This window comes from Leptonychotes weddellii, chromosome 2 (assembly GCF_054177405.1).
Source record: "Leptonychotes weddellii isolate Sample4059 chromosome 2, ASM5417740v2, whole genome shotgun sequence".
Lineage (NCBI taxonomy): Eukaryota > Metazoa > Chordata > Mammalia > Carnivora > Phocidae > Leptonychotes > Leptonychotes weddellii.
This window is the reverse complement of record NC_138370.1, coordinates 30,456,119-30,477,362: the sequence shown is the minus strand read 5'-3', so window position 1 is coordinate 30,477,362 and position 21,244 is coordinate 30,456,119. Positions and strand designations below refer to the sequence as shown.

At 36.6% G+C, this 21,244-nt stretch overlaps 2 protein-coding genes and 1 pseudogene across 2 annotated transcripts in view; 2 read left to right on the top strand and 1 right to left on the bottom strand.

Moving 5' to 3' along the window:
* LOC102740164 (A disintegrin and metallopeptidase domain 3-like) overlaps nucleotides 1-21,244 on the bottom strand; it is a 425,273-nt gene that overhangs the window by 55,205 nt on the left and 348,824 nt on the right. The gene's annotated exons all lie outside the window — the stretch shown is intronic.
* Nucleotides 1-21,244, top strand: part of LOC102740462 (disintegrin and metalloproteinase domain-containing protein 18) — a 180,222-nt gene that overhangs the window by 6,740 nt on the left and 152,238 nt on the right. The window contains exons 4-8 of the mRNA XM_081812865.1: nucleotides 896-951; nucleotides 8,874-8,952; nucleotides 9,339-9,415; nucleotides 10,593-10,770; nucleotides 18,892-18,957. Coding sequence (XP_081668991.1) covers nucleotides 896-951; nucleotides 8,874-8,952; nucleotides 9,339-9,415; nucleotides 10,593-10,770; nucleotides 18,892-18,957 — 456 coding nt within the window. The remainder of the gene's footprint in view (nucleotides 1-895; nucleotides 952-8,873; nucleotides 8,953-9,338; nucleotides 9,416-10,592; nucleotides 10,771-18,891; nucleotides 18,958-21,244) is intronic.
* LOC115940436 (glyceraldehyde-3-phosphate dehydrogenase pseudogene) lies at nucleotides 15,933-17,171 on the top strand (annotated as a pseudogene).

Here is a 21,244-nt window from a genome sequence, read left to right as displayed (position 1 = left end):
TACCATCTCTTCTTTATCCATTTACCTGTTGATGGACATCTAGGCTCTTTACATAGTTTGGCTATTGTGGACATTGCTGCTATAAAGATTGGGGTGCATGTGCCCCTTTGGGTCACTACATTTGTATCTTTGGGGTAAATACCCAGTAGTGCAATTGCTGGGTATAGGGTAGCTCTATTTTCAACTTTTTGAGGAACCTCCATACTCTTTTCCAGAGTGGCTGCACCAGCTTGCATTCCCACCAACAGTGTAGGAGGGTTCCCCTTTCTCTGCATCCTCGCCAACTTCTGTCGTTTCCTGACTTGTTAATTTTAGCCATTCTGACTGGTGTGAGGTGATATCTCATTGAGGTTTTGATTTGGATTTCCTTGATGCTGACGGATGTTGAGCACTTTTTCATGTGTCTGTTGGCCATTTGGAAATCTTCTTTGCAGAAATGTCTATTCATGTCTTCTGCTGTAGGGCCTAACATTTGAGGTCTATTGCATAGCACAAACCTCTAACTCCTTTGGAAAATCTTTGTGTTTTTGTCTTCCCTCCCAATTATGTATCACCCTGATGGAGTGTTTTTTGTTTGTTTTGTTTTTGTTTTTGTTTTGTTTTGTTTTTGGCAAGATAGTATCTCTGCCTCTCCTATCCCTCTCAATGCTGTCCTTTTTGTCTTTTTCTGTGAGTCTCTGTTCATCCAGTTTTCCAGTTTTTTTCAGAGTAAATTGCTCCATATGTACTTGTATATTGGTTGTATCCATGGGAGGGAGTTCAGGATTTTCTTATGTTGCTATTTTAAACCCAACCCCCCCAAGTGAGTCTTTTTGTTTACATGAGAGAAAGGTACTGCTTCAGTTTATATATTTCTGATTTACTGAGTCATCTTTATTTATTTGCTTTATTTTAGGTGATTTATATCATTACAATTGATGAAAAGCCATACACTCTGCATCTTAGAAAACAGTAAGATATAATTTTCCATTAAAGCTTAGATTTTACTTTTTAAATATTTTGGTATACAATTTAAATTAAAGAATGCAATATAATATAGACTGTTCAATCAACTTGTTTTTCAATTAGGATTAATTAAGTCTTGAATAATGGAAGAGTAGAATGTTGAATAATAGAATGCTGCATTTTAATTTTCTAGCTTGTTATTTTCACATTAAGAAATAAGTTACTTATTTGTAAATCTTCAATTGAGTATAAAGCCATCCAACCCAAGAACTGCAAGTTATATGTTAAGTATGCCTGATGTAAAATCAAACTTAGTCACATCAAGTGGTTATTGGTGGGAAATTCAACTAATGACATATTTTATGACTGTATTAATTACATATGTATTTATTTTTAACAACTTTAATGGGTACATTCATATGTCATAAAACTCAAGTGTATAATTCAATAATTTTTAATAACTGTATGCCGTATTGCAACCATCAACCATAAATCAGTTGTAGAACATTCCATATCCTACATAGGATCCTCATGCCATTTCACATTTAATCCTTATTCCCACCTACCACTCCAGGCAACAATCAATCTACTTTCTGTCTCCTAATTTGCAGTTTCTTAACATTTCATGCAAGTGGAATCAAACAGCTTCTTCTCTGCCTGCATCTTTGAAAATATATATTTGTAACAACTGCATTTTGTCTGCCTTACATCAGTGTAGTTGAACAAGGCTGAAGAAAACTCCTCACTTAATTTATGACTGTTATCACCTAATTCATGACCATTAAACATATGTTGGTCTTTAGTGTCTATAAAACTCCATTAAAATGTTTTTTGAGAAGGCCATCATTTGTTTTTTGATAAGAAACATCTTCATGTTTCTGAATGCCAGTTATTTTTTAGTCTTCATTTTTCTTGACCTAATGGCAGTATTTTGTGTAGCTGATCAGTATCTCCTCCAAAAATACTTTCTTCATTTGGCTTCCAGAAAACTGCAGACTTCTGGTTTAATTCTTCCCATTGTGTTTACTCTCTCAGTTTTGTTTGTTTGTTTCATCTTGTTTGTTTTTTAGATTCTTCCCCATCTCTCCAATCTTTTCGTGAATCTTGTTTTTCCCTAGCTACCTTCAATCACCTGGCTATTTCATCCCCTCTTGCAGCTTTAAATATCATTCATGTATTGATTACTCCCAAGTTATATCTCTACTTTATTCCTCTCCAATGAACACCATATTCATTTATGTGACTGCTTATTTGATAATCAAGTGTTTGATAGAATTCTCATACTTATCATATCCAAAATGTACTTCAGATACTTTTCCAAAACTTTTCCGTCCTACAATCATCTCAGTAAATGGCAACTCTAGTTTCTTAAAACAAAACCTTGGATGATAAAAAAAGATGACAGAGGAGTAGGGGACCTTATTCAAATCAGTGCCTGGAATTGAGCTGGATATCTACCAGACCACTCTGAACATGCACAAAATCAGCCTGAGATGTAAGAAGATATATCTGGATCTCTACAAACAGAATATCACAGGTGGTTGGTTTCAAGGTACGAAATGGGGAGCCATGATTCCGTGGGCAGATATCAGAGGATAAACGGAAGGGAGAGGGAGCTGAGCCGTCGGGATCCTACATCACCAGTGAATAATAGTCTCCCTCACTGGGGACTGGGCACAGACTCACAGACCGGTAGCGACAGGGAAAAGATTTTAAGGCAGACCCCCAGATGGAAATCCAGAGTGGGAATGCACGTGCAAACTGGGGGTGGCTGGCGGTTTTAGAAGCACAAAGGGCAGAGACATGCCCCAACCTAGAGGCAAGGACTGGGAGTGCTCATGAGGGGCCCACAACCCAGGACACTGCAGTTTATAGCACCACAGACAGAAACAGAGATAGTGTGGCCTGGAGAGCTCACTGAAGAGCAGACTGCAAACTCTCTGCTCTGAGGCAGAGGGTTGGAAATGGTCTCTTCTGCTCTGACTCTAGGAAGAGATGCAGAAAGCCACGAGGGAAAGGCCCCAGAGAACAAAAGCCCCCCAAAAAAGGTTTTCACTGAGCCTATCCCCACTAGGGACCTTAGGGTTGCCTGAGTGAAAGTGTGGCAGGCCCCTCCTGCAGAAGACAGGCTGGGTAAACAAGAGGCCAGCAACCCTAAGGTCCCTATAAACAGGTGCATCTTGCTTGGGTTGTGGTCAATAATTTGGACTCTGTACATTCCCTCAACCACCCCTCAACAGAAGGACTAGGAGGAGGAACCCACAAAACAGGAAAGACAAAGACTATGACTTACGCCACAGATTTACAAATGGATTCAGATATAACCAAGATGTCAGAGATGGAATTCAGGCTAGCAATTGTGAAGACAATAGCTAGAATGGAGAAATCAATTAAAGGCAACATAGAGTCTCTAAGGGCAGAACTGAGAGCTGAATTGGCAGAACTTAAAAGTGCTATCAATGAGACCCAATCTAATCTGGGTAATCTAACAGCTAGGGTAAGTGAGGCAGAAGAACAAATTAGTGACCTGGAAGACTATTTAATAGATAAAAAGGGAAAAGAGGTGGCCAGGTAAAAACAACTCAGAATCCATGAAAATAGAATCAGAGAAATAAGTGACACCGTGAAGCGTTCCAATGTCAGAATTGGAATCCCTGAGGGGGTGGAGAGAGAGAGGACTAGAAGATATATTTGAGCAAATCATAGCTGAGAACTTCCCTAATTTGGGAAATGAAATGAACATTCGTGTCCTAGAGGCAGAGAGGACCCCTCCCAAGATCAAGGAAAACAGGCCAACACCCCAGCATGTAATAGTAAAACTCGCAAATCTTAGAACCAAGGAAACCATCTTAAGGGCAGTTAGGGGGAAGAGTTTCCTTATGTACAGAGGGAGGAACATCAGAATAACATCAGACCTATCTACAGACACCTGGCAAACCAGAAAGGCCTGGCAAGACATATTCAGGGTACTAAACGAGAAAAACATGCAGCCAAGAATACTTTATCCAGCAAGGCTGTCATTTAGAATGGTTGGAGAGATGCAGAGCTTCCAAGACCAGCAGAAACTGAGAGAATATGTGACCACTAAGCCAGCCCTGCCAGAAATATTCAGGGGATTTTTATAAAAGGAGAAAGACCCCAAGAGTGATATACAACAGAAATTTACAGGGACAATCTATGAAAACAAGGTCTTCACAGGCAAAATGATGACAATAAATCATATCTTTTAATAATCACTCTCAGTGGGAATGGCCAAAATGCTCCCATAAAATGGCACAGGGTTGCAGATTGGATAAAAAGACAGGACCCATCCATATGTTGTCTACACGAGACTCATTTTGAACCTAAAGATACATCCAGACTGAAAATGAAGGGATGGAGATCCATCTTCCATGCCAGTGGACCTCAAAAGAAGGCTGGGGTAGCAATTCTTATATCAGACAAATTAGATTTTAAGCTAAAGACTGTAATTAGAGACACAGAAGAAAACTCTATCATTCTTAAAGGGTCTGTCCAACAAGAAGATCTAACAATTGCAAATATCTATGCCTGCAATATGGGAGCAGCCATCTACATAAGCCAACTGTTAACCAAAATAAAGAGTCATATTGATAACAATACAGTAATTGTAGGAGCCCTCAATACTCCACTCTCAGCAATAGACAGATCATCTAAGCAGAAAATCAACAAAGAAACAAGAGCTTTGAATGACACACTGACAAGATGGACCTCATAGATATATATATATAGAACATTCCACCCTAAAACAACAGAATACTCATTCTTTTCAAGCCCACATGGAACTTTCTCCAGAATAGACCACATACTAGGTCACAAATTAGGTCTCAACCAATACCAAAAGATTGAAATTATTCCTTGCATATTCTCAGACCATAATGCTTTAAAACTGGAACTTAATCACAAGAAAAAATTTGGAACACCTTCAAACACTTGGAAGCTGAAGACTGCTCTGCTCAAGAATATTTGGGTCAACCAGGAAATCAAAGAAGAACTTAAACAATTCGTGGAAACCAATAAGAAGGGAAACACATCAGTCCAAAACCTATGGGATACTGCAAAGGCGGTCCTAAGGGGGAAATACATAGCCATCCAATCCTCACTCAAAAAAATAGAAAAATCCTGAATTCACCAACTAACTCTACACCTTAAAGAACTAGAGAAAAAGCAACAAACGACACCTAAGCCATGCATTAGAAGAGAAATAATTAAAATTAGAGCAGAGATCAATGAATTAGAAACCAGAAACACACTAGATCAGATCAATGAAACTAGAAGCTTATTCTTTGAAAGACTTAATAAGATCAATAAACCACCAGCCAGACTTATCCAAAAGAAAAGAGAAAGGACCCAAATTAATAAAATTATGAATGAAAGGGGAGAGATCACGACTAACACCAAGGAAATAGAAACAATTATTAGAAATTATTAGCAGAGGGGTGGAGCAAGATGGCAGAGGAGTAGACCTGGATTTTGTCTGGTCTCAGGAATTCGACTGGATATGTACGAACTTAATAGGAGTTTGAAGAAAAGAATAGCAACAACTCTCTGAACAGAAAAGCAACCACTTTCTGGAAGGTAGGATGTGCGGAGAAGTGAATCTGAGGCGATATTCGGGAGGATAGACAGCGGGGGAGGGGGTCTCTGTTGGCCACTTCTGGCAAGTGATAGAGCTGTAGAGGACAAAATCGGAACATATAGAAGTCCACTCTGCTGAGGGACGCCACTCAGGTGGCTAAGCGGGGGGTGGAACCCTCGCGGGACAGTGTGGTCTCAGGACCCTCAGGGTCACGGAAAGACCAGGGGTGCCTGAGTGCAGCAGAGCTCCCAGGTATCAGAGCAGGGATGTCAGCTGCAGAGATGGAGCCAAGGGGCGGGCTGTCAGCTCGGGGTTGCCATGAACTGTGATCCATGGCATAGTCAGGCCACTGCTCCTCTAGCAGGGACCCAAAAAGTGGCAGATCCGGGGAGACTCCCCTTCCTCCCCTGGGAGGAGCAGCATGGGAGAGCACCGCAGGGATCTGCTGGGTTTGGAGACTCCACACCTAGTCAGGTGCCAGAGATAGAAATGCTCGGTCACAGGACGGGTGAGCACGGAGTATGGCTGGAGACCGGGGAGATGGGAGTGATTGACTGCTTTTCTCTGGGGGCTCACTGAGGAGCAGGGCCCCAAGTTCTCAGTTCCTCCAGGATGGAGATTGGGAGGCCGCCATTTTCACTCTCATCTGCCAAAGCTGGACGAGATGCCTGTTTCCTTCCCAAATTAAGGAAGTTCTCTGCTATAAATTGCCCAATATACCTTCTCTCTCTCTCTTCTTCTTCTGTGATCCCAATTATACTAATATTATTTCATCTTATGGTATCACTTATCTCTCAAATTCTGCCCTTGTGATCCAGTAGTTGTTTATCTCTCTTTTTCTCAGCTTCTTTATTTTCCATCATTTGGTCTTCTATATCACTGATTCTCTCTTCTCCCTCATTTATCCTAGCAGTTTGTGTACCCATTTTTTGTTGCACCTCATTAGTAGCCTTTTTGATTTTGACTTGGTTAGATTTTAGTTCTTTTATTTCTCCAGAAAGGTTTCTCTAATAACTTCCATGATTTTTTCAAGCCTAGCTAGTATCTTTAAAATCGTCATTCTGAACTCTAGGTCTGACATTGTACTAATATCCATATTGAGTAGGTCCCTGGCAGTCAGTACTACCTCTTGTTCTTTTATTTGAGGTGATTTTTTCCATCTTGTCATTTTATCCAGGGGAGAATAGATGAATGAGAGAACAAAATGTTAGCTGGGTAACAATGACCCCAGAAAAATATGCACTAAACAAATCAGAAGAGACCTGAAACTGGGGGGAAAGAAAGGGAAAGAAAGAAAAAAGAAAAAGAAAAGATAGCAACAAACAAACAAACAAAAACAGAATATGATCAAATATGATCAGGCTGGTGCGTAGATCAGTGCCACACAGTAGATTTGGGCATATTTTGGTCTGTTAGAAGAAAGTGCCTCCCAAAATTTTAAAGAAAGAAAAGCTCATATATGTACAAAAATAAGGGTTAATACGATGAAGGGATGGACTATGACTGTAAAGATGAAAATTATAAAAGATTTTATAAAAGGAATTGATAAGAAGTTGGTTGAAAAAAGAAAGAAGAGGATTAAAAAAAGGGGGGGAGGGCGCCTGGGTGGCTCAGTCGTTAAGCGGCTGCCTTCGGCTCAGGTCATGATCCCAGAGTCCTGGGATTGAGTCCCACATCAGGCTCCCTGCTCAGCGGGAAACCTGCTTCTCCCTCTCCCACTCCCCCTGCTTGTGTTTCTGCTCTTGCTGTCTCTGTCTCTGTCAAATAAATAAATAAAATCTTAAAAAAAAAAAAAGGGGGGGAGAGAATGTGATCAGGCAGGAGTCTAGAACAAAGCCATACACTAGAGATTTAAGGTATATTTTGGTCTGTTAGAAGAAACTGTATGTCAAAATTTTAAAGAGAGAACAATATATACATATATATATATATGGTTAACTACTTATAGGTTAACTACTCATAAGGGATAGAATATGACTCTAAAAATGAAAAATAAAAACAATTTTTAAAAAGGGATTGATAAGATGTCGGTTGAAAAAGGGAAAAAGGAAAATTAAAAAAAAAAAGCCATGATTCCTTTTGGAGTATTCTCCTAGTGTTGGAGTTCTGCCGTTCTCAGACTTCTAAAAGTTCCAATTTTGTGCTCCTCTCTCTGTCACTTGTCAGTAGTGACTGAGAGAGGCCCCCTCCCCCGCCATCTATCATGCCAAATATCACCTCAGATTCACTTCTCCACATGTGCTACCTTTGAGAAAGTGGTCGCTTTTCTGTTCAGAGAGTTGCTGCTATTCTTTTCTTCAATCTCCTGTTGAGTTCGTAGATGTTCAGAATGGTTTGATCCCTATCTAGCTGAATTCCTGAGACCAGATGAAATTCAGGTCTCCTACTCCTCCGCCATCTTGCTCCTCCCCCTCCTTCAAAATATATTCATAATTGCACCTCCACCACTGCTACTGTCTTAGTTCAAGTCACTATCATATCTTGCCTGGATGACTTAATAGCCTAATTGCTCTCTCTGCTTATTTGCCCTACAGATAATTCTCAACACAACATTCAGTTTGCTTCTATTAAAATGTTGGTCTGAGGGTTGCCTGGCTGGCTCAGTCAGAAGACCATGTGACTCTTGAGCTCAGTGTTATGAGTTTGAGTCCCATGTAGGGTATGAAGGTTACTTAAATAAATAAAAATTTTAAAAATAACATAAAATATTGGTCTGGTCCTATCATATATCCATTCAAAATCTTCTAATGGCTTCTCATCTCTGTGATGCCATCTCTTACTACTATCTCTCATCTTCAATCAACCTTGCATTCCAGGCATATCACCCCCTAGCTGTTCTTTATATAGAGAAGGCACATTTTGGCCTCAGGGTCTTTTCATTTTCTCCTAACTCTGTCTCAAATAACATATCTGTGCAAATCCATGTGGCTTGTTTTCAGGTTCAGTCTATTCAGTGAGCTTTTTTATGCCATCCTATCTACACTTTGCAACCAACTTCCCTCACCCAGGTTTATTTATAACATTTAACATCTAACATGCTAGCAGTATTTGTCTCTCACTATCATGAAGACCAGTGGTTTTGTCTTTTGTTTACTGCTGTATCCCAATGCTTAGAAGAGGATCTATCAACAGGTACCTAGGAAATATTTGTTAGATAAAGACATATATAGGCCCACAGGTTAATATCTGAGACAGAGGGCCCAGTCTGCTCTAATTAAATCATATTATTATATGAATCCTATATATTTCACATTTATTTTTATGTTTATGTTTATATTCATATTAAATTCATGACTCAAACTTTTTTTTTTTTAATTTTTGTTTTTCTTAGCTCATTCTTATCCCAGAACTTTTTGGTTTATACATATAATGAAACTGGATTTTTGCAATTAGAGTCTTCATATTTTAAGGTAAGCTCTATATGTCTTAGATATTTGTTATCATATAGTTTTTTTATTGAAGTGGCCATATCACTACCACTGAGATATATTTGTTTTATGACAATTTAATACAAATATTTTATTCTGTATAATTATGACCTGTTATGTGGTTGTTCATAAAAATGGTACATGATAGAGATAAAACCCAGGCTGAAAGAATACTCATTGGCACCTTGGTGGTACAAAATAAAGAGGATTGTCAAAACCCTTTTTCCTTGAAAATCTGCATTAACAAATCTATATGATACACAATCTTATTATTTTCAATTATTTTAACATTTTTAATCTCTATTGTTAGCAAACACATTTTTATTCATAAAGAATTTATTTACTTACTTTTCTATATTGTTTTTCAGATGCATTGTCATTACCAAGGATATATTGCAGATATTCCAAATTCACTTGCAACACTCAGCATCTGTTCTGGACTCAGGTAATAGGATCTTACGTGATACTTATACATGGAAAACTTTAAAATGAAACTTAGTGGCTAGCAGACATAAATCTGGGAATTTTAAGGGGAATCCAAATCTGAAAGTTTCCTTTATGATGGCCTTACTTTTTAATATCAATATTAGCAGCTGAACTTTAGTGTCCATTCAAATGAAATCATTCCAGGGAATCCTGACTGGAGGTATTTTTTTCAAGATACTGTGCAGAAGGGGATAGTTTCAGTAAAGGAAACTTTAAAACTAAATAATATTATTGCATTATCTTTCAATTATCTCAAATAGTTATGGAAAATGATATGAATTAATCATTTCAATATGCACATATTGTATGCTTTCAGTTTAGGTGCACTCAGTATCAGACAAAAAAAAAACAACTAATTAAGAAGGTCCCTCAGAGCTAAAAAAGCAGGGATAAGTGATTTTCATCAGTGATGGTGGCAAGAGAAAGGTATTAAGTTTATTAGAGGAAGACTGGTCCAGAGCAAAGGAAAAAAAAGACTCTCCCTAACTTCCTTTTGGTTTTGGTTGCCTGACTTCTAGAATTTACTCATGTCAACTCAGAAAAAATTGGCATTCATTTAATGTGGTTTTCATAGATATCCACCTCTTTACATATACACTCTATATACCTGCTTTTCCTTATTCTAAACTCTGTAAGAACATGAACTTTATTCTTGGAATTCTCAACAAGTGCTTGATTTTCAACAAATACTTGGTCTTAACTAATGTATCTTGAATAAATATGACTATTATACACATAATATAAAATACTTTGCAATATATTTTGTTCTTTAATATATGAGCAAAACTAAGGTAGATGTGATATCTCAGTTACTAATGGTAAACCAGAAAAAATGGGAAAATGAAGTGTGTTTATAATGTGTTCCTTACTATATTTCAAACTGGAATTTCTATTGATTTCTGCTCTATAATCTCCATGCCTTTGTTGACATTCTTTATTTATTGAGACATCATTAAAATATTTCCCTTTAGTTGTTTATATATGGTTTATTTTAGCTCTTTGAAATTATTTAAATACCTAGTTTAAAATATATAAATTTATTTCTTTAAATTTTTAAAGTATTTTTCACATTTTAGATTATAGCTTTGATGGGATCACTTGTAGGGTTTTTATATCATTGCTTTCTAAATATTCAGGGGATTCCTTCAGTTTGAAAACATCAGCTATGGAATTGAGCCATTGGAATCTTCAGCACGATTTGAGCACATAATTTATCAAGTGAAAAATGAGAATCCAAATATACCACTGTTGGCAGAAAATTACAGCAATATTTGGCAGAAAGGCCAACCCTATAAAGATAATTTAAGCTCACAGGTAACATGATAATTCTGATGTTATGACATACTGTGAAATTATTTATGTAGAATTTTGTTGATTGTGGAAAGGAACTACTTAACTGTGGAGTAGAAATATCTAATTTGATATCTTCTTTCTGTACTTTTAAATAAAACATCCATATTCCATCTAAAATATATGAAAAATGCACAATAATGTATTTCAGGCTTATTATAATGTATTATGTTACATTTCTTACTTTAGCAAAAATGCAGATTATTGAGTAAAATTTAGAAATATAGGAAGAATGAGTCACTATATAAAGACAATAAAATAAGTTAAATTACCACTAGCTTGTTAAAATTACTTTTAATATTTTTATATATGGCTTTATGTACTACTAGAACATATCTTTCTAAAATTGATAATCATTTGTATATTATTAAACTCTTAATTTACCTGTTGGCTGTATATAGAGTTCTTGTTTGACAGATGTTTTGCTTTCATCATTTGAAATATTTTAATTCACTGTCTTATGGCCTCCATGATTGCTGATGAAAAATTAGCTGTCATTAATCTTATGGAGGATTCCTTGTGCATGATGAGTCCCTTCTCTGTTGCTTCTTCCAAGTTTCTCTCTTTATCTTTGGCTTACAGCACTTTTTTTATAATGTGTCTTTGAGTGGTTCTTTTTGAGTTTATCTAAATTGGAGTTGACTGAGCTTCTTTTTTTGTACATTAATGTTTTTCACCTAATTTGGGAAATTATGGGCCACTAGTTCTTTGAATATTCTTTGGCCCTTTTATCTATCTCCTCACTTTCTGATACTCCCATTATGTGTATGTTGGTATGCTTGATAGTGCCCCATAGGTCTATTAGATTTTGTTTATTTTGCTCCATTCTTGTTTCTTTCTCTTCCTTAGATTGTATAATCTCAATAGGTCTCTTCAGGTTCCTTGATTCTTTCTTCTGTCTGCCCATATCTGATGTGGAGACACTCTAATGGGTATTTTATTTCAATTGTATTTTTCAATACCAGAAATTCTATTTACTTCTTTTTTAATAATTTTTTGCATTTATTGATATTCCATATTTAGTGAGGCATTATTATAATATCCTCCTTCAGTTATTTATACATAACTTCTTTTAGCTCTTTGAAATGATTCAAAATATCTAATTTAAAGTATTTTTCTAGTAAGTTCAATGTCTGATCATCCTCAAAGACAGTTTCTATTGATGACCTTTTTCCCGTATATGGGGTCATACGTTAGGTCTTTTTCATGTCTCATAATTTTTTGAAAACTGAAACTAGTCACTCCAAATAATACAGTGTGATAACTCTGGAAATCAGATCCCCCTCCATCAAATATCATTGCTATTCATTGCAGTTGTTATTTGTCTTGTAAATTTTAACTGGTTCTCTAAAATGTGTATTCTGTGTTGTATGTAACCACTGAAGTCTCTATTCTGTCATCTTTTCAGTGTGTTAATGATCAGACAGAGTTCTTTAAACGCTTGGAAACAATAGGTTTCCCAGTTCTTACTGAGAGTCTCTCTGTACCTATTGGAGCATGCCTTTGTCACTCAGTCAGGCAGTTAACAACTGCACCTTTCCTTTCACTTTCTATTTGCACAGAGCCTCGAGATCAATCAGAGGTGAGAGTTTAGGGTCTTTTCAGGTCTTTCCTAAGTATGTGTACAGACTTGGGAATGCACTTAGCCTGATACATGTGTGTGGTCTGCTAGATTCCCAGAGATTTATCATAGCTTTTCAAAGTTCTGTTTGAATATCTTATTATCCAGTTTTTCTTCTAAGTCTTTTTATTGGTCTACTGTTTGTCCCATGGTCATTCACTGCTCCAGACAACTGTAAAGTTTTAAAAAATTGCCTATAATTGTTTAAAACAAATACCTTTGGAAAAAGGGCTTTTCCAACTGTGTAAAATGTTATTTAGGTCAATATTGGCAAACAAAATAGGCCTTCTAGGGACAAAATAGTTTAGGTCATGACATTTCTTTGGAAATGAGATTTTGAAGATGTTCCAGCCATATTCTGCTTTTTCTGGAGGTTGCCAGTGTACTGGTATTCACTGCAGATTTGAGCTATTAGTTTTCAACTAATGGGAGAAAATACTAGAGTGAATCCAAATTCCACAAATACCATTACTTTTACCCAGATCAGTTACTTTTCTTGAATAAACACTCCCTCGAAGGCTGCACACCATTTGTTAATTTCTAGAGATCTGAAAAAAGTTGATTCTAACAACTTTTGCCAGTTCTCTTGTTGGTTTTATGTAGGGAGAATTTTTAGTGGTTCTCAACCTGATTTTAATTGATGTATTTTCATTTCTTCAGTTTTATATACCATGTAATTATAATCTTTTAATGTACCATTTTTTTTTTAAGATTTTATTTATTTATTTGAGACAGAGAGAATGAGAGGCAGGGAGCCCGATGCGGGACTCGATCCCGGGACTCCAGGATCATGACCTGAGCCGAAGGCAGTCGCTTAACCAACTGAGCCACCCAGGCGCCCCTTAATGTACCATTTTTAATTTACCTTGTTATTCCTCCATTGACCCATGGGAAATTTAGAAGTGTGCATAATTGGACATTTTCTAGATATCTTTCTTGGTACTTATTTTTAACTGATTTTCATCATGTTCTGATAGTGCATTTGACTTTAGTATAAATGTTTCTCTATATATCCTGCAGTTGTTTTGTGTAGTGTTTTACAGATGTTCATTAGGACAATTTGTTTGTATTCTTCAAAATTTCTGTTTTCCACATTTTTTTTCTTGTAGGAATTTTGTAGCTTATGTCTGCTGTCCTCCTGTGGGGCATTTTTGAGCTCTGTTCTGTATTTTTTGTTTTTACATGATGTATCATTATTAATTCTTATTTAAAGTAATAGAAGATATATTTGCCAAACTTCCACTAGACAATAATTGGTTTAGTCCAAAAGTTAGTGAGAAAATTATAATACTGTGTTGTTGTTGTTGTTGTTGTTGTTGTTGTTGTTGTTGTTTTTTCTGAAAGGCAAGCAGGCAACCTCTTTCTCTTTTCCAGATCATTTCTAATTGTAAAGTTATGCACACTGGCTTATCAAGAACACAGTACAAAGATACTCAATGATAAAATAAAGTGTGCATAGACACATGTGGATAGGGACAACCAACTACTTTCCATATCGGGTGGTTGTTTTAGAAGTATTTGGTGTTGAAATAACACATTTCATGTTGCATGTTGTTTAATATTTTCTACTAGTGCCTTTAACATATTAACTAGAATTGCTTTAAATCTTCCTTCTGATAGTTCCAATATCTGTGTCATTTGTAAGTCTGATTTTCATGATTGCTGTATCTTTTATATTGCATTTTCTTTTTGCCAGTCTGTATCCCTTCTCTCTCTCTTTTGTGAAAGCTAAACTTGTTACATAACATAGTAGGCAGTAGATATTGAATTAAATGTTAATTTTAGGTTTGGAGATGAACATACCTTTCTACTGGGTCTTTAGCTTGAAATTTTCTGTTAATATAGTCAGAATATAGATCTGTTTATGTGTGTTTTTGCTATTGCTATCCTTAGTGTACTTACCAGAAGCTTCACATTCTTTTTAGTGATTATCTTTTGTTTAAGGTGAATGATAATTTGCTAGAGGAATGTCTGTTCTGTTTAGCTTTGTATTTTTCCACTTGACTGTTTTGTGTGTTTAGATAAAAATCCATCTCTTCCAGATCTTCCTGCTGTCTTTCCTGTATTTTTTTTTTTTTGGACACATTTTAGCACATATCATGGATTTGGCATAGAGCAGAGAACAGAGGAATTCTCTGATGTTTGGATTAAAACTCAATGTTAGGAAGGCACTATGAATCTGGATCTGGGGATGTAGTCTTCACAAATGTCACCAACTCTCTCTTCCAGATGTAATACTGGGCCTATCAAGTATTCCTTACTTACCCTCCAGAATTAGACCTTTTTATTCATTTTCCTCTCCCAGTTATAGTTTTTACCAGTTCCCTCAGGATATAAACCTTTTTCTGCTTTCTCCAGTAGATTAAGGTTTTTGTGTCATAAAGGAGATAGAGGAGATGAGTTTGGGTGGTTTTTGCAGTGGCTGATATTCCTCTGCACCAGCCAGCACTATATCTTTTTCAATATATGCTCTAATCTTCATTATGAGTAAGTTATGTAATTCCTGAAGAAAAAGCCTGTAAAAATCTGTGAAATCAACTATCTTTATGATTTCCAGAGATGTCACACTTTTATGCTAGCCAAGCTTGGCCTTTAGAAATTCAAAATTTCTAGCTGGATTTCTTATCAGCTTACATGGTTTTTGGTGTCATCAGAACAAGCTAAGCAAATACCTGGTTTCTTGCCCACCCTGCAGGCACATTTCTCTCTCCAGATTTTGGTTAGTGGTTTAATCCGCAGTCTCAGTTTTTTGATGGGTTAAGTAAAAATCATTAATATGTACTTTGTTCAAGTTTCACTTTGTTGCACAACACTTGTTTCTGATCTCTGATCTAAATCCAGATCACCAATACTGCAAACAATTCTAACTACATACATTTAGCAATGTAAATAAAATAGGGCCAATATCTTAAAAACAATGCACTATCAAAACTCAACCAAGATGGAATAGACAACCTAAACAGTCCTGTAACCAATAAAAAGCATTGAATTTTCAGTGAAAAATCTCTCAAACACAAAATCTCTCTGGTGTAGATGGTTTTACGTAAAATTTATAATACATGTTAAAAGAAGATATAATGCCAATTCTATACAATTTCTCCAGCAAAAATTAAGAGGAGTAAACACTTTACAACTAAGTTTGTGGGGACAATATTGTCCTGATACTAAAACTATATACAGACAGTACAAAACAAACAAACCCATAGACCATATGAATATAGGTGTAAAAATTCTGAATAAAATACTGTCAAAAGTAATTGAGTAATTTATTAAAAGGATTGCACACCATGATTAAGCATTGTTTATCCAGTGTTGGAAGTCTGGTTCAATATTTGAAAATATACCGAAATTATCTACCATTTAACTAGATTAAAGAAGAAAAGGTGCACAATCTTCTCAATACAGAAAAATAGGACAAGATTCAATTCAAAGTTCATTTATTATATAAATTTTCAGTGACGATGGAAACTTGTAACTTGTTCTAGTGATAAAAAATAATCCTATAAAAGCAGATAGCAGTCTCTGGTCCACCCCATTTGACAGACAGCCGCATCTTCTGGTTCAGTGCCAGCCGTGTCCCGGAGACACGATGGTGAAGGTCGGAGTAAATGGATTTGGCAGTACTGGGCTCCTGGTCACCAGGGCTGCTTTTAATTCTGGCAAAGTAGATATTGTGGCCACCAATGACTCCTTCATTGACCTCAACTACATGGTCTACATGTTCCAGTGTGATTCCACCCACGGCAAATTCCACAGCAGAGTCAAGGCCGAGAACGGGAAACTTGTCATCAATGGAAAGTCCATCTCCATCTTCCAGGAGCGAGACCCCGCCAATGTCAAATGGGTCGATGCTCGTGCTGAGTATGTTGTGGAGTCCACTGGGGTCTTCACAACCATAAGGCTGGGGCTCACTTGAAGGATGGGGCCAAGAGGTTCATCATATCTGCTCCTTCTGCTAAGCCACTGTTTTCATGATGAGTGTGAACCATGAGAAGTATGACAACTCCCTCAAGATTTTCAGCAATGCCTCCTGCATCACCAACCACTTGGCTTCTCTGGCCAAGGTCATCCGTGACAACTTTGACATTGTGGAGGGACCCAAGACCACCGTCCATGCATCACTGCCAACCAGAAGACCGTGGACGTCCCCTCTAGGAAGCTGTGGCCTGATGGCCGAGGGGCTGCCCAGAACATCATCCCTGCTTCCACTGGTGCTGCCAAGACTATAGGCATGTTCATCCCTGAGCTGAACAGGAAGTTCACTGGCATTGCCTTCCGTGTCTTCACCCCCAACGTGTCCATTGTGGATCTGACCTGCTGCCTGGAGAAAACTGCCAAATAGGATGACATCAAGAAGGTGGTGAAGCAGGCATCAGAGGGCCCCCTCAAGGGCATCCTGGGGTACACTGAGGACCAGGTTGTCTCCTGTGACTTTAACAGTGACACCCACTCTTCCACCTTTGATGCCAGGGCTGGCATTGTTCTCAATGACCACTTTGTCAAGCTTATTTCCTGGTATGACAATGAATTTGGCTACAGCAACCTGGTGGTAAACCTTATGGTCTACGTGGCCTCCAAGGAGTAAGAGCCCTCTGGACCACCACGAGAGCAAGAGGAAAAGAGAGGCCCTCAGCTACTGGGGAGTCCCTGTCCCAACTTATCCCCCAAAACACTGAGGATCTCCCAACCTCCACCATTTTCATCCCAGACCCCTGGGAGAAGGAAAAGGGCTTGGGGAGCCCTACCTTGTCATGTACCATCAATAAAGTATACTGTACCCAGACCCCCCCCAAAAAAGCAATAGCAAATATAATACATAATGAAGAAAGAGTACTTTCCTGTTAAGATTTGGTATAAGGCAAGGATGTACACCCTCTCCACCTTTATTTAATAGTGTTGGATTTCTAGGCAGAATAATAGAGCAAGAAAAGGAAATAAAAGGCATACAGATCAGAAAAGGAAACATAAGAATGCCTTTATGTGCAGATGACACAATTATCTGCTTAGAAACCTCAGGAAATATAGAAAATAACTGCTGGAGCTAAGGGAAATCAATGAAGTCACAGAATACTTGATCAAGATACAAAAATCAACCATTTCTACATATTAGCAATGGATATGTGGAAACTATAAGGCAAATATATAACATTTTCAATCACTGAAGAATAAAATGATATCTTAGTCATTTTAGGCTGCTATAACAAATTACTGTAGACTAGTGGCTTAAACAACAAACATTTATTTCTCACAGTTCTGGAGACTGGAAGTCCAGAATTAGGAGCATGTTCAGATTTTTGGTGAATGTCCTCTTCCTGGTAGGCCTATCTTCTTGCTGTATCCTCATATGGTGGAGAGACAACTAGCTAGCTCTCAGTCCCTTCTTATAAGGGCACTAATCCCATTCTTGATGGTTCTAGCCTCATGACCTAATTACCTTCCAAAGGTCCCACCTCCAAATGGGAGTGTTTCAACATATGAATTTGGGGGGAACACATACATTGCAAGTAGAAATATAGCAAAACATGTAGAAGTTTTATATATTGAAAAGTACACAATGCCGATGTAAAAAATCAAATGTAAATAAATCAAAGAAGACATCAATAAATGAAGATACATACCACGGAATGGAAGACTCAGCACAATAAATATTCCATTTTTCTCCAAGTGAATGTATAGGTTTAACATAATTCCTCCAAAATCCTAGCAAGAATTTTTATAGCTACATATAAATTTGGTCTAAAAGTTATATGGAAAGTCCAAGAAACTTGGATCAAGGAAGAAATATAGAAATTTTTTGAAATTTCTATATGTAATATGGAATTTCAGTGCCTTAGAAATTCAGCTCATAAAAAATTACCGTTAAAGTGTTAAGTAATGATAAAATAAATTGATGATATATAGCTGACTGGCTTGACACTATCAAGAATTATTATATCATACCAAATGGGACAATCTATACTCTGAGACTACAGAATTACTTCTGATATCACACATTTTGTTCTTTTTTGTGTACCCATATGGTTAGTAGTACAAAGTATACTATTTACCCAAATTTCTGTGTAGACTATGAATTCTCAAATATTTCTTATGTTTTTCTGTGAATGAATTAAAGACTTCCAGTGCACCACGGTTGGTGTTACATAGTCTTTAGGAGGGCAGTGTGTGAAGAATTTTCAATGTGAACTGGTAATGTAGGTTTGCAATGAGATGTGTATCTTTATATTTATTTTCTTTCTCATTCAGTATTGAGAGTACCTAAACTCTTATATTACTCCAGCAAGCTCACTGGGACTCTTTTAAACCTGGAATATATTTTCAAATGAAATTTTCTGATTTGTAATTAATTTTTATATTTAATTCCTCATGAAGTTTTTATATGTGTTCCCCTTCTGTACATGTTACTCTTTGCGCTTAACAAATTCAATACATGTTAACATTTGATAAATCCTTTTTTTTCCCCTCAGGAAACAACTCTTTCAAAACTATTACCCCAATACCTAGAAATTCACATTATAGTAGAAAAAGCTTTGGTAAGTAAACTTTTCCTTCCCTCCTTCCCTCTCTCATTCCTTTTTTCTCTCTTTTCTTTCTTTCTTTGAACTCAATGAAATAATTTTTTTCTTAACTTCAAAAACATAATGTAATTTTTAAACTATTTCCAAGTAAAGATATTTTATTTTAGTTGTTACTGTTATGACTAAAAGCCCCAACTAGCCTAGAATGCCCTACACTATCTACCCTGCCCCCATCCTCAGCTTAGCCCAGTCTCTCCTTGACCTCACTTTCTAGCAGCCTTGACCTTTCCTTAACCTGCTCTAATCTCCCTGGTCACATTACTTTTTTAAACATACCAGATGCTTACCATCTTACCAATTTACTTAATGTTTTCTAACTTTACTGAGAAATAATTAACAAATATAATTGTATATATTTTAAGGGTAAAATGTGATGATTTGATATACATTGTGGATTGATTGCCAAGACTAAGATAATTAACACATCTATTACATAACATATTTTTTTTTCTTTATGTGTGTGTGTGTGTATGCACAAATGTGTGTGGTAAGAACACTTATGATCTATTCTCAGCAACTTTCAAGTATACAATATCATATTGTCACCATGCTGTATGTTAGATCTTCAGAATTTATTCTTTCTTATGACTGAAAGTGTATACCCTTTGACCTATATCTCTCCATTTCCCCTCCCTCCAGCCACTGGCAACCACCATTCTATTTTCTCTTTTCTTTCTTTTTTTTTAAATTTTGCATATAATTGATACCATACAGTTTTTGTCTTTCTCTGTCTAGCTTATTTCACTTAGTGTAATGTGCTCCAGGTTCATCATGTTTTGCAAATAGATTTCCTTCCTTTATATGACTAATATTCCATTGTGTGTGTGTGTGTGTGTGTGTATCACCTTTTTTATCCATTCATCTGTTGATGGACATTTAGGTAGTTTCCATATCTAATCTGTTATGAATAATGCTGCATTGAACATGGGAGTGCAGATATCTCTGAGGTACTGATTTTGTTTCCTTGCTGAGTGTGGAGCCCAATACAGGGCTCTATCCCACAACCCATGAGATCATGACCTGAGCTGAAACCAGGAGCTGGACACTTAACCAACTGAGCCACCCAGGTGCCCCTTCTCATTTTAATACTTTTATTAATGTTTTGTGGGATTTTACTTATTTTGAATATTAATCTTTTGTCAGATGGTATATTGGGGATATCTTCCTCCAGTTTGAGGCTTGTTTTTTCACTCTCTTAATGGTGTATTTTTTTTAAGACTTTATTTATTTATTTGACAGAGAGAGAGAGCCCAAGCAGGGGGAGCAGGAGAGGAAGAATGGATAAAAAAGGTGATAAAGAGCAGGGAGCCCAATGCGTGGCTCGATACCAGGACCCTGGGATCATGACCTGAGCCAAAGGCAGTTGCTTAACCAATTGAGCAACCCAGGCACCCCTTAATGGTGTCTTTTGATGGACATATTTCTTAATTATTATGCATTTAAATCCAATATATGATTTTTATCATTGTCTTTTCCTTTTAAGAAATATTTTATTACTCCAAGGACATAGATATTTTTACTTTTGTTTTGGAATTTATTTTTATTTACCTTTTCACATACAGTTTTATGATCATCTCTAGTTGATAAAATGTGTGGTGTGAGATAGGGTTTAAAGTTTATTTTTTCCATATTCACTTGCTCCAACACTATCTAGAAAGACCTGTCTTATCTCATTCAATTTGCTCGCAATTTTTAAAAAGTCAAGTAATGGAATATGTATGGCCTATTTCTCAAATCTCTGTTTTCTTTTCTCCCCACTGGCTAATTTATATTTTGTTAAATACAATACAGTGTAGAAACACTACACTGTACTGATTACTATAGCTTTATTGCCATTTAATCTATTTGTTTAAATTCTCTTATTCTTCACTATTGCTTTGACTATTCTGGGTCTTTTTCCTTTAAATATATTTTAGAATTACTCTAAATTTACACACACACACACACACACACACAAACACACAATGCAAATGTGACTTTCATTTGGGGTTTTCATTGAATGCTTATATCACTTTGGGGAAAATTGTCATTTTAACAGTATTGAGTCTTCCAATCTAATACACACACAATTTTACATTTTTTGTTAATTTCTTTCACCAGTATTCTGTTGTTGTCTGGACATCCTTTATTTTAAAAAAAATTTTTTATTGTTATGTTAATCACCATACATTACATCATTAGTTTTTGATGTAGTGTTCCATGATTCATGGTTTGTGCATAACACCCAGTGCTCCATGCAGAA